General features: G+C 36.2%; 1 protein-coding gene and 1 pseudogene across 2 annotated transcripts in view; both read right to left on the reverse strand.

Moving 5' to 3' along the window:
* The window catches only part of LOC148954902 (dorsal-ventral patterning tolloid-like protein 1), an 80,960-nt pseudogene extending 70,196 nt beyond the window's left edge, over positions 1-10,764 (reverse strand). The window contains exons 1-3 of the transcript XR_016143398.1: positions 10,516-10,764; positions 6,983-7,168; positions 2,483-2,653 (exon numbers count right to left, since the gene is read on the reverse strand). The product of XR_016143398.1 is annotated as a dorsal-ventral patterning tolloid-like protein 1 (transcript). The remainder of the gene's footprint in view (positions 1-2,482; positions 2,654-6,982; positions 7,169-10,515) is intronic.
* An 852-nt stretch (positions 10,765-11,616) lies between these two features.
* LOC148954903 (protein CFDP2-like) lies at positions 11,617-12,147 on the reverse strand. The gene has a single exon (XM_089105545.1). The coding sequence runs from the start codon at positions 12,145-12,147 to the stop codon at positions 11,617-11,619; it is 531 nt and encodes a 176-aa protein (XP_088961671.1).
* Positions 12,148-13,771: the final 1,624 nt, after the last annotated feature.

Below are 13,771 nucleotides of genomic sequence, written 5' to 3' on the forward strand. Positions count from 1 at the left end.
TTGGCCCCCTACCACGCCTCTTTTTTTACCAAAAAGTCAACCGATCAAAATTTTAGATAGCTATTTTTCTCAACATGGTCGAAAGATCTAATAACTATGTTTTTGAGGATGACTTGACCCCCTACCGTCCCCAGGGGAAGGGCTGCAAGCTATGAACTTTGCCCATTGCTTACATATAGTATTGGATATTGGAAAGCATACAGACATTTCTTTTTTTGTGCCGTGAGTAAAATGCAATGTATTTAAAATACCAAAGTTCCTTCTTTTTAAAGATAATTCCGACTTCCTCTAATTAAGTTAAATCTAGTTTCAAAAATGAAAAGTCCTTAATCAGCAAAAAGAAAAAGTGCAGTCACCCCCAGACAAAGAACGGCGCTATCAAGCTTTGAATTTCGCTAAGACAGTGAGCAATAAAAAAGATGTTACGTACAATATTTCTAAGGAAGTTTAAACGATAAGAACCGTGTGAACGCCTAAATCATCGGAAATATTTAAAAGAATTTATTGGACGAACGGTTCGCATCCTTGGACCACGTGAGCCAATTGCAAGCCAGTCCTTAAAGCGCAGGACTGAAGAGCTACCTTGGATAGTGGGGTAAAATTGCTTTTTGGTATTATTATTCGTAAATCAGATTTGGAAGGATTCGTAGAGTAGAATCAGGACCATTCAGACAGAATTTTTGGCGTACGATCCTTGCAATCCTTTCATGTCGTATCTTGGTCACCGTTATTGTCATTTGGAGTGACCCACTGCTGTTCACCTAAATATGTAAGTCTCAATAAATCCATTGCTTTTTTTTATCTGTGTTTATTTCATTTTATATGTCTGATTCTAGCCTAATAGCAGGTAATTAGTTCGCAAAATCTCCAAGGTAACGCTCCCAGAGGAATCTGATCTCCAGATAGCTCGAGAAAAAAAGAGGCCACATTCATATGTCTACATATTCTATTTTCTCTCATTAATTGACGGCGGCACTAGCCTAGTTGACACAATCTTTAGCGCTATAGGCGGCGCTATCGGAGAACTTATAAGGTGTAAGTTCACAGCTTCAAGGTATGATATTAGATTTGACGCGGTCAATATTTATGACCACAATTAAGCCCAGTCCCCTTTCTTTTAGTACCACATTTAGTATAGCAAGCAAAAATTTCTCATCGCTACAAATGCCAAATTTTTTTATTGCTACATTTTTTTTTTTGGGGGGGGGGGTATGTTTCTGACGGAGAGGTTACCCGGGAGGATCCTTCCATGGATGAATATTTCTTGGAGGAAGAAAATTTTCTATTGAGGGGAAGCAGGATTTCCCAGCATTATTAAAAAACCATCAGAAATTCAATGAAAATAAGCAGGTTTTTTCAATTGAAAATAAGGAGCAACATTAAAACTAAAGACAGAAAGAAATTATTAAATTTAGGAGGGGGATTTCCCCCTGCTTAATACCTCACTCTTCACGCCAAAGTTTTTTTTGAACTTTTAACGGCCCTTGTGTTTCAGGAGTCATTTAAAATAATTGGAACAACTAGTAAAAATTTAGCGTAAAAAGCGAAGTATTGAGGAGGGGGGCCATTCCCCTCATATATGTGATAATTTCTGTTCGTTTTAAGTTTTAATGTTGCTCCTTAGTTTCAGTTGAATTTTTTTTATTTTTTTAAATAATTCCGTTAAGGTCCAGTATCGTGACTTCTTATGGCAACCAATCCAATTCCTGAAAATGTTTAAATACCTTATCAGTTTTTGCTATCAGTTGCTTCATCACATGGAAGGTAGAAAATTTCCTTCCCCACCATTTCCATTCTTTCATTCATTAAAAAGACTCCTGTAATGTAATTCTACTCATATTATTAAAGTTTTAACCCTATTTACTGAAATCCCACAATCTTTAGGATGAATAGCTGGGTAAAAAAGAGTCAGTTCATAAAATCCCCTCCTCCTATCTACTATGTACTTTGGCTAGCTATGCTCCTGTCTTAAGTTAAAAAAGGGTTTTACAAGTTATCAGTAAAGTCAGTTCTAATAGTAAAATATAATCAATTCATTCATATAAAGTGGAAGTTAATCCTAATAATGGAATTCAAAATCAGTCCTAATAATCAGTCCTGAAAGTCAGTTCGAATAATTAATTATAATCAAGCCACTCGTATATAATCAAAGTTATTTCTAATAAACTGACTTTAAAGTCAGTTCTAATAATCATTCCTGAAAATTCAGCTTCATTAACTGAATATAATTAACTTACTCCTATAAAACAAAACCATTTCAAATAACTAAATCCAAAGTAAGTTCTAATAAGCAGTTCACAAAAGTCACTTCTAAAAACTAATATCACGGTCAGTTCTAATAAATCAGTATTCAAAAGTCAGCTATTAATAGAATACCATCACTCGTAGAAAATCAAAGTCCGTTCTAAAACTAAACTTAAAGATAGTTCTAATAAAACAGATTTCAAACGTCAGTCCCAATAACTGAATATAGTCAACTCACGCGTATAAAATTTACATCGGCTTCTGTGTCAACTTCTGCAAACTCCAATCGAATAGCTTTACCAGCGGGTGCTGATATATCATAGCACTCATCCAAGTTGTCGGCATATTGATTTGGGTAACCAGGAGTGTGGATTTCACCTTTGATGCTTGTATAGCGACTGCCACATGCCTGAAGTAATAAGCCTAATAAGTAAAGTTAGGGAAACGAAGAGAGAGAGAGAGAGAAGAGAAAGAGAGAGAGAGAGAGAGAGTTAAAATTTCGACAAAGCGAAATATATGTTCCCTAAGGCTGAATATCAAAATTAGATTGTAAATGTAACAAAACAAAGTTTTACACCAGCATGTATAGTAAAGGTTTCAACATTGCAGAAATCTTCTTACACTAAAAAGAGATGACATCTAAGAATTCTAAGGACTTTGATTACGCATCATGAGGACTAGTATATTCTATGTTATTAATAGAAATAATTATATATTTGTGTATATGTATAAATTTATCCCCGTCTTCAATTTCTTTTCTCGAAAACGGCACTGTTATTTTTTCTGAAGATTGGCAAGCTCCCATTCTCCGGATTGGAAAAACAGTCTAGACAGGTTGCTACTTTGGGATGATGTGTTTACTCCTCCCAGTCCGCTTTTCACAAATCATCATCTGACTGAAATTAGAAACCCCTGAAGGTTGAAAGCCATGGGCATAAATAGAAGATATTTCAAAACCTAATTTGTTTGTTGACACATCAGTTGACTCTGAGAATTTAGAAAAAATATATATGAGAGAACTTGATAGCTGCTAAGCAGGTCTTGGATTCTTAATTGCTTCGTATTAAATGCTACGCATTGTGGCAAAAAACTACAATAATAATTTATATAACAGGGGACCAAGCTTCACTCGGTGATTATTGTTATTTAAATAAGATTATCCGTAATAAGATAATTATTCTTTTACCGGAAAAAAAGCGATTGAATTTTTGAAAAATTCATTGAGGCCTTAATTAATTTGGAAAAAAAACATTTTTAGTATGAGTGACGTCACAAATACCCAGACATCTAACATCCTAATGATTTTACTTTCTGACTTGACTTGACTTATATCCCATCCGGCCTTTGTGGCTGTATTGGGGCTTCTTCTCTTCTAAGTAGTCGTTGAATATGGCGACGGTATTCGGTTATATCTAGTGCAAGACGCAGGAGTTGGGTGAGGTTCTGGCCATTGAAGTTGTCGTTCCATCTTTTGCGAGGTCAGTCACGAGGTCGTGTGCAGTGTACCTGTCCTTCAAACGTAATTTTGGGGAGTTGATTTGATCAACAGTGAATTAAATGAAATTAGAAGTTTTTGCGTAAGAGATTAAAAAAAAAACTGAATTTCTTTCGCCGAGCGAAGCTCGATCCCTTGGTACTTTTGTTTAATTCTGATTTATTTCAATTTAACGCAGAAAACTACCCCAAAACTAGAGGAAAAGAAAACCATCAGTCCCAAGACAGATATTATACGCCTAAAAAAAGGAAAAAACTTTCTTTAGAAGAGTAAACATTCTTTTTTTTAAAAACATGAATGGTGTTCAAATGTAACTTCAATTTAGCTTCTTTTTCTATTGGAAATTGGCAGGGATCATTTTATTTTAACAAAACATATCCCAATCTACAAAATATAATTAGGAGAATGTGTCATGATTAAGTGGGCAAGTGGTATTGTTTAATTATTACATCTGGATTGTCAGGATAAGTGGTAAAAGGTGGTGAAAAAAATACATTTAGGTATCGAGTATGTCTCGACAACGTAATAATATATATTCCAAATTTGCTTTTCCATTTAAGGATTTTCGACAAATTGTAACTGTCCCTTGTGCAATTCACAAACTGGGTGTTTTGGGTGAATAGAACAAATAGGGTAGGTTAATCAGGGTATTTTAAAGGATTGTATTTTGGAATAGGCTAAAGGGTTTTCTTTCTTTGGATGAAATATCCTATTTAATTTCAGTCATATTTGGACATTCTTTCACACTTCCGGAAAAAACACTTCCGGAAGAGTTATCCTTTCGTACATTAAATATCCCATCTTCTCCCTTGACGTGTGATTGCTTTCTACTTAACTTTTCTTTTTGTTTAAATCCCAAAATGATACATATGTCCTAAAAAGCCCTTATATGTCAGTAAATGTCAAATATATGCCAGTATATAGGCTATGTGATTCCTTGCAAAAAAATTGTATAGTTAAATTTATCTAACTGATTTTGGTAGTTTATTCTTACGGCCCAACGTGTCACCACTGACGATAATGTTGTGCTGTCCTGAAAACTTCATTCATTTGGAACAACTCAAATAATCATCTTTAAAATTAACTGTTTTAAAGCATGAGTTGACCTAAGACATGCTCCAGGGGTCAAAGAGTGTTTTTATTTTGATGTTTTTGGTACTTCACACTGTAAAATAGAGTAAAAAATATTTTTCTCCAGAAAGTACATGGTCTTGATTGAAATTTTGACACTGAGTTTTAAAATGATTTTTTACATCATTTAAATTCTTTCCTAAATGAAGTTTTTCGGAATCGCATCCTTTTTCTAAAATACCAGCAATTCACGCAATAAGAGTTTAGGAGGACACAACACAAGAAATCAGGGTGCTAGAAATAACTAGGTCGGCAAGTCTGAAAATGGTTGTTTGCTACCCGGGCTAGGCCTCTTTCGATCTCAAGTCAGGGTGGCAGCTTGCTAATTTTAGCATCCAGATAAATTAAGGCTTCTAAAACTGGGGTGCTATCTGTTAAGTTCGACACTCAGAAAAATCAGTAAATTAATGTAGATAGCATGAAACTGCGTCAAGGGATATCGTTGAGAAGACTGCTGGGACAGTGATAGATAATTGTGGCATCTTTTCTTGTCTTTGGTTATTTTCGTTTTATTTTCGTTACGTGAAATATCGTATTAGGTTTTGTTTAAATGTGAGTTTCCTTTTGTTTTAGTTTTTTCATGTAGCGTTATTCAAAATAGCTTTTTTTCCATTGATAAAGGCTCCCGTATGCGAACCTAAAATATTGGGAATTTCATAACTATTTCTGTATAACTGAGTTTTTTTTGTTTTTTTTCCACTGTCGGTATAAATGTGTGACCACACCAGGTCATAAGGAGACATGTTAGGAAACCAATTCTTACTTCATAATATGCAAATTATCCTAGTTAATATATTTTCCAGGGGGATCACCTTTATCCTCACTATTTTCACTGTTGTACAATTTTTTTAAGAAAAATTGCGAAAAATAAACAGATTTCACCGCATTTATATGAAAGTTAAACACCATTACTGCCATCTAACTAAAAGATACAAATAGGCAAAAATTCATAATTTTAGCTTAAGTTAGGTTAGGTTAGATTTGGTTAGGTTACATTAGCTAGATGGCTCTTAAGGTGTTTATGTAAATAAACGATTTTCAAGACTTGGAGAATAGGCATAAAAATGAAAAATGTAATTGAAAAACTGGAAAAACAAGGAAAATAGTGAGGGTAAAGTTGGTCCCCCTGGAAAATATATTAACTAGGATGATTTTACGTATTATGAAGTAAGAATTGTTTTCTTAACATGTCTTATTATGACCTGGCGTGGTCATACATTTATACCCCACTGTTTTATCAAAAAAAAAAAATCTGCCTGCTTTTGAACATGCTTTCGTTACAACTAATATTATTGTTTATTCAAACCGTAATAGTTCAACATTATAAATTGAAAAAACATCGGGACAAATATTTTTTTTATGTACTATTTCCGCCCTTTCCTTTCCTCAACACAAAATATAAAATTATGAGAACAAAAATTAATTATATACGGAAAATATTTTTGCATTAACTGAGGAAAAAAGGGAAAAGGACCATTTTTCAGAGGGCCAACCCTTTCGATTCAAATTAGGAAACTCTGTGATCTATGCGTTTTCCTTAGAGTGTAGGGAGCTCCTTTTAAGCTGGGAGGTGCTATAATGCCATATTTTTATATTTATTGGATTTTCTGGGGTTAACAAAACTAGCAAGCTGCTATCCTGTCTTTAGACAGGATAGCAGTGGCAATGATTTTAGCAAGATATTACCATATTTTTGATGGAATTGAGATCTGGTCTAGGTACTAAAGACCTGATTTTAGTGACACCTTGGTCTGATGGAAGTTTTGAGTTAACACAATAAACTGCATCAGGACACTTAACTGGACAACTACAATTGATTTTTTGAGAATTCTAAAACCACAAAATTAAAAAAAAGTTCAAAATATTGGTGCAAAGCCTGGGTAAAAATCCTAATTTTATCAGAAAAGGGCTAATTGCCTATTCTAATTAATTATGAGAGATTTTCTTTGAAATCACCCAAAACCTTTTAGGGGCAAAACCTATGTCTCTTAATTTTTCTGTTTATCAGTGCATTTAATTTATTTCGTGCATTTTTTTTCTTTCTCTCTTTACTACATAAGCTACTCATTATTCATTTGAAACGGAACTTTGAAACGGAATAAAAAAACTCACAAGAGACCACTCTGCTAAGAATCCACGATCGTTTACTGAAGAATCTGTTGTGAGGCTAACATAAAGGCTGTTGCCTGATCCTGTAATAACAGCTTCATTTTCAGTTAGATCGGTACCACTTAGGGTTGCTAAGACAGTTGCAGTTGAACCCGCACCATTGTAGACCTTAAAAAGAACAAAATGTTGCTTGTAATTGTTAGTAGATAAGGTCCAAGACTACCCTGGCTAAATATGATGTAAGTAAAACCTTTAAAACAAATAATGACAATAGGGTTTAGCTATTAAAAAACATACTTGCATCAATTTATATAAAGGTGACATGAAAACGCATATGACATGCAAACACATACGAGCAGCATTTGTTTTGGGGAGGTCCTTGCAACTTTTCTTTCAAGCTACCAGCAAAAATTTCCTAAGTTCGAATAAATCCATGAGGAAAACTGGAGCCTAATGCATATAGCTCGGCCAAAACACTCAAGAAAGTGTAGAAAGAAAGAACAATTTTAAAACAGGCTAAAATATCCAAAAAAGACGATAAATAAAAGTTCAAATAGAGAAAAAATCCTTTTAATAGACAGTGCTTCACAAACAGTGATAAAAATTCACCAGTGATGGAAAGGCAGTGTGGTCTCCGAAATTATCTACGTCATATTTATGGGGATGATTTGACCAAAAATTTTTATCTATTAAAAGGATTTGATCCCTGTTTGAACTTTTATTTATCGTCATGAAAAAGGCAGTGTGGTCTCCGAATTTATCTACCCAAAAAAGGATAATGATAAAGATCCCCTAGAGCCATTACTGGTATATAGGGCGTCGGGTTGACGCCCTATAATACACAAAACAAAATAAAAAGGCAAGATATGAGGGGCGTAATTTTTTGTTTCATATATTTTTAATTTTCTATTGTATTTTCTATAGTCAATATTCTATTATTCTCAGTTTATTCTAATATTCTATCGCACATTTTTTCGTCTTTCTTTTTGAACCAGAGACAGCTCAAAGGGAAGTTTTCGTCATTTATATGTCCAACGGTTTTCGTTACTATTTGATCGCGTACATATTTCAGTACAACGCTTATTATCGACTTTTGAGTGTCAAAAAAGCATAACTTACTTCAAAGTTAAATTACTGAGATTTAGTTATATAACTAGTTTATTAAAATTTGATGACTTAATTGCTTTGAGTCAAACTTAGATCCTCAGGTACAATATAGAGCCAAATACCGATTTCGCTCTTGATTAATTCTTCTCCTGTTTCATACACTTAGAAAAGAAACAAGAAGTTAATTAACGTTTATCAAAAGCAGGGTCTTGGATATGATTCAATTGCTTGGGATTCCGAACTTACTTCAGGGGAAGGCTTTTTTGTTAAACAAGCAAGGAAGGGTGTCCAAAAAATCTTTATATTTCCACAATGTAAAAAAAATATGTAGTTCTATTAAGTATTTAGATATGGAAAAGGTTAGAACCTCCGCTAGATACATTAATGACCTCGCGTTAAAACAAGTTAAGTAAAATATAACCAATGTGAACCAATGCATATTTCGAACTACAAATTCGCCTAGTTTTAGAAAAAGAGTCGAATAAAAATTACTTGTGCGGAGAAATATTCTTAGTTCAGGGGGAGGGGTTTCCACCTACAAAAAAAATGGCGAATGGCTTTCCTTATCAGCGTTTTTAACCAAAATTATTGAGCTCCAAAATCACCTTCCTGTTCCCAATACCATGTATTCTGCAAATAGGGCTCTGAATCATGCTGCATTTCATAAATTAATAAGTATGCTGATGTGGTAGAAAAACTTAATGTTTTTAGATTTATTAACTTTTTTTTATTTCTAAAACTCTAATTTAGCCATTGAGTTTGACTAAACTTCGCAATAGATCTCCAGAACGTAATGTGTTTTTAATGTTCTTGTTTCACAGAAAAACAGAGGGACTACTTACAATCTTTTACGATTTATTTACGCTGTCTTCAAACGTTACTTTGACGTTGCTCTTTTAGAAGGCACTAATGCCTCTTTCATAGTAAATGCAACTTCAAGGCAACTTCCAATAAAGGCAACTCTCCAATAAGGCCAACTTCAAGTTTTCTTTATTATAATGTAACAATTTACTAAGTGAAAAATTCTTCTTAGCAGTGCTTCTCCACCCTAGTTGCCAGCCTTTCCACGTGTGTCCTAGACTTAGACTTATGTCCTCCTGCGCCTGGCGGCGCATAAGGCAGCAACAGTGGTTCACCACGACGACCTGTCCTGAGCCTTAAACAATAGCTCCTCCAACGAGGACCTCACCAGCTTCGCCTCCTTCTTTAGCGACCTGCCAAGGGTCATTTTCGGTCTCCCTGATTTGTGGAGACCGGGGGGTGTCCAACACCATGCGTTGTGCGGCAACATTCCATCCCCCATTTGCACCATATGCCCCCAATACATCCATCGCCGCTTTCTAATGAGATCAAGGATGGGGGTATGATTTGTCATACGATAGATTTCATCATTTCGTGTTATTTCCGTCCAATGTATATTTAGGATAGACCTTAGGCAATTGTTGTCGAAAGCCTGGAGTTGTCGTTCTAGCTGAGCAGTGATGCTCCAAGTTTCGCAGCCGTACGTAAGGACGGAGACCACATTTCTATCATAAATTCTAAGCTTTAGCTTCTGGGAATATTTATTATTTCTCCAAAAATTTCTAAGGTAACAGAAAGCAGACCCAGCCAATGCTATTCGGCACAGTATTTCTCTTTCGGAATTGGCATCTTGTGTAAGAATGCTGCCGAGATACTTGAACTCTCTCACTTCCTCAATTTCCTCGTTATTAACCAAAAGTCCTTCGGCTAAGTCAGGTGTGACTGCATTCGACATTGATTTGGTCTTGTTAGCATTTATGGAGAGTCCGACAGCATTTGCCATACGACCGAGTTCATTAATGTTGCGTTGCGTATCTTCTGGGTCGTGGGTAATAAGTGCAACATCGTCAGCAAAATCACCATCATTGAGTTCCCTCAGTTGATTTAATTGTAGACCGCCATTAAAACTGCATTCACGAAGAACAAAATCTATCACTATGGCAAACAGTAATGGTGATAGAATGCAGCCCTGCCTCACACCTGACTGAACAGAAAACCACTCCGTTAGGCCACCCTCTGTCTGTACTGCGCACATGATATCATGATATAGCGCTTTAATTATATTTACAATTTTGGTCGGAATTCCATAATGCACTTATATCTTCCACATGGTTCCGCGATGTATCGAGTCGAAGGCTTTGAGAAAATCTATAAATTCTATAAGTAGCTGAACTTGCCAATCATTGGATTCATCCAGCAGGACTCTCAGGCTAAATGTTAGGTCACAACATAATCTGTCCTGCCAGAATCCGTGCTGCTGCTCATCTCTCAGCACATTCTCCACTTTTTTCTGAATCCTGTAAAGAATTTTTCGGCACAGGACTTTACTACCAACAGACTGCAAATCAATTCTTCTTCAATTATCACATTTTGTCTTTTGTCCTTTTTTCGAAGAGTTTTACAATTACTGCCTTCGACCATTCACTAGGGACTTCTTCTTCATCCCAAACACGGGAAAGAAGTTCAAATATGGGTTTGGCTAGGGCGCTTCTACCGTACCTCAGTGATTCTGGTGATATGCCATCGTTGCCTGCAGCCTTTTTGTTTTTCAAATTCTTTAGGGCCTCCGTGACTTCACTAAGCATGACAGGTCCCGAATATATTTTGACATTAAACTGTGGTTCTTCAAGGATATTTAAAGTAGTTGTGGGAGCCATCTGATTTAGTACCTCGCTAAAATGTTCCTTCTAGCGTCGGACTATGTCATCAGTCTGGGTTAATAAGATGCCTTCTTTGCTTTGAAGTTGGGTCGAAGACGCCTTTGAAATACCCGCTAACTGCTTGGTTATGGCATATACAGTACGGCTATCTCCCCGTCTAGAGGCTGCCTCAGCCTGTTGGGCCATAGTTTCGAGGTACATCCTCTTATCATCCCTGGTTGCTGCTTTGACTTAACTATGGAGACGCTTGTACTGCGCTTTCAGGTTATCTACATACTCTCTAGAACAAGTCGTGCTATTGTCATACTTATCAACGAGGATTTTGAGTTGTGCCCTTTGATCAATAATATCCCAACTACTTTCAGATATCCACTGCTCTTTCTTCTTCCTGTTGTAGCCCACAACTTCTCGTACGACCTCTTTCACGGTTTCTGCAATTTTTTCCCACTGAATATCAAGCGACACTTCGTCCCTTAGAAGGGAAAACTTGTTTGATAAAGCTGTAGTATACTTTTGCAATACGTTCGGATCCTGCAATTTCCTCAAATTGAAGATTTTCACTGGCCACTGGGGCTTTGTCACAGTTTTTAGTTTCAGCTTGAACTTGGCAACAGCAAATTGGTGATCGGAATAGCAGTCGGCACCTCGGAAGGTTCTAACATCCTCTAGACATCGTCGCCTACGCCTCGCAATTAGGATATGGTCTATCTCATTTCGTGTTACACCATCAGGCGAGTTCCAAGTATACTTATGAATATGTTTATGTGGGAACCATGTTGCGCCGACGATAAGTTCATGAGTAGCGCAAAAATCGATTATTCGCACACCATTGTCATTAATTTCCCCCAGTCAATGTTTACCAAGGATAGTTGGGGCATAAGAAGCATCACCTCCAACTTTAGAATTAAAGTCCCCACACACGGTCACAATATCATGACAATGCGTTTTTACAACAACATTCGATAACACACGATAAAATTCGTCTTTGGTTTGATCGCAGGCGTCATTCGTTGGGGCGTACACTACAATAACAGTCAATTTGGCCTGTGAAGTGGAGAAACGGGCACGAAGAATCCGCTCACTAACTGGTTCCCAGTCCACTAGGCATTTATTGGCCCGATTACTTAGTGCCATTGCGACACCTGCTTCTTTTCTAGTCTTAAGTCCGGAATACAAGACGTGGTAAATCTCAGTTTCCAAAGTCCTAAAACCAGTAAGCCTGGTCTCAGGAAGTCCAGCAATGTTAATACGGAACTTATCAAGGGTTCTCATAACACTGTTGAGTTTCCCTGGCTGTGTTTCTTGATTAACTGTTCTAACATTCCAGTATCCAATATAAAAGCACTCGGCCGTTTTCAAAATCCTGTCCGGGGCGTGCATTAGTCGTCATCACAGAAGAATGTGAAGTCAATATGAGGCTATCTGCTGCTGTTTCTTGAGTAATTAGTTTTTTCGGTGTCGGGTTACTAGCCCACAGACCAACTAATGAATTGGAACACCCGGAGCGCGTTAGCCACAATCTTACTCGGCATGAAGTTCGATAGTTTTACACCCCTACGCTACGTTGAGGTGCGCTGACGGATTTCCACTGCTGTCCAGGGACGGAGAGTCGAGCCTCATCGCTCGCAACGTCGTCAACCCCATAAATTATAAATTTTGATTTATTCCCTTTTCTTTTTTCTCCTCTTCCCTAATGTACTATAACTACGAAAGTAAATTGACACAATTACAAGAGTTATCTGGAATATCCACTAAAGAAAATTGGGTTCCCAAAAACCTCTCACAAATTTCAAATTCATCAATATATGAACTCTAGCAAGGAAATCAAACTATTAATTTTGTTGACCTTAATTTCTGGGAAGATTTCATAGTTATCAATTTTCTTTTGAGGAAATTAGGGAATTTTCCCAAAAAATGGGAAAAATGGAATCACTGGGAAAGAGATGTGGTCTTACCGTTACAACATCATTTTCTGCTTCAGTTGAGAAGTCTACAAACCGAAGTCTGATTGCTTTACTTGTAGATGGTGCAACGATCCTATATCCACAATCAGTAATGTTCTTTGGATAAATTTCTGGGTTGTTTGGTGAGCTAAATTCACCAAAATCACCATTGAAAACGGCTCTACACTACAATATTACACAAGTAAACAAAATAGGTACAAAAAAAAAATACAAATATGAGCTATAGGCTAGCAATAGAGAATGGTGCACAAATTCTCAATTCTGAGTAATTCCTCCAATTTTGCAGGGAAAACCATTTTTTAGCCTTTATAATATAGTTTTAACGGACTTTGCAATTTGTGCAAATTTTTGTTTTTAAAACAAATCAATTTTTTTTGTATTCTTGTTACATTTTTACGAGTCAGGTAGAAATATGGGAGAGAATTTAAACACCTTAACCCCCCTCCCTGGATATGACCTTGGCAACAAATAAAACTAAGCACAAAGGAATTGAAGCAAAGAAACGCGTAAAATATAAAAAAAATTCTTAATCATTATTTTATTACTTCTGCGTAGATTTCTGCGTAGAAGAACAAGTTAGTGAGTGAATTTCTACCCTCTTCAGCTGTGAGCTATCTTGAAATTTTTTTTAGCATTTGTCGGTAAATTATCAGTACCTGGTGCAAGCAAATTTCTATATCCATCCAGCAAATAGTTTATCTTCTAAGTGCTATTGTTTACGATGGGGTTTTGACGCTTGATTAGGCCTCCTTTGAAAAAAGGGGAATATAAATGGGAAAACAGAGTTTATTGCTGTTTTCATAGATTTTTTTAAGGCACCTGATTAAGTCCTTTAAGACTGACTATGTCTTCTTAACAAGTCTTCTTAGCAAAAATTTTCGAATCTATTCTAGCACCCTGAACTTACAAAACCTCTAAGAGTTCATTCATTTGCTCACACTTTCATCAAGGATACTTAAATCATCTGCATAATTTAAGTCCAGGAGAGTTTTTTCCCCCTATTTGATTCCGTGGTCTCCCTTTGCCTTTCTTGTGCTCCT

Source organism: Artemia sp. Qi Xiang Cuo, chromosome 2 (assembly GCF_049724085.1).
Source record: "Artemia sp. Qi Xiang Cuo chromosome 2, ASM4972408v1, whole genome shotgun sequence".
Taxonomy (NCBI): domain Eukaryota; kingdom Metazoa; phylum Arthropoda; class Branchiopoda; order Anostraca; family Artemiidae; genus Artemia; species Artemia sp. Qi Xiang Cuo.

What these genes read in the sequence shown, in the direction of transcription:
- LOC148954903 (XM_089105545.1), bottom strand. Translation starts at nt 12,147, where the DNA reads ATGCACGCCCCGGACAGGATTTTGAAAACGGCCGAGTGCTTTTATATT.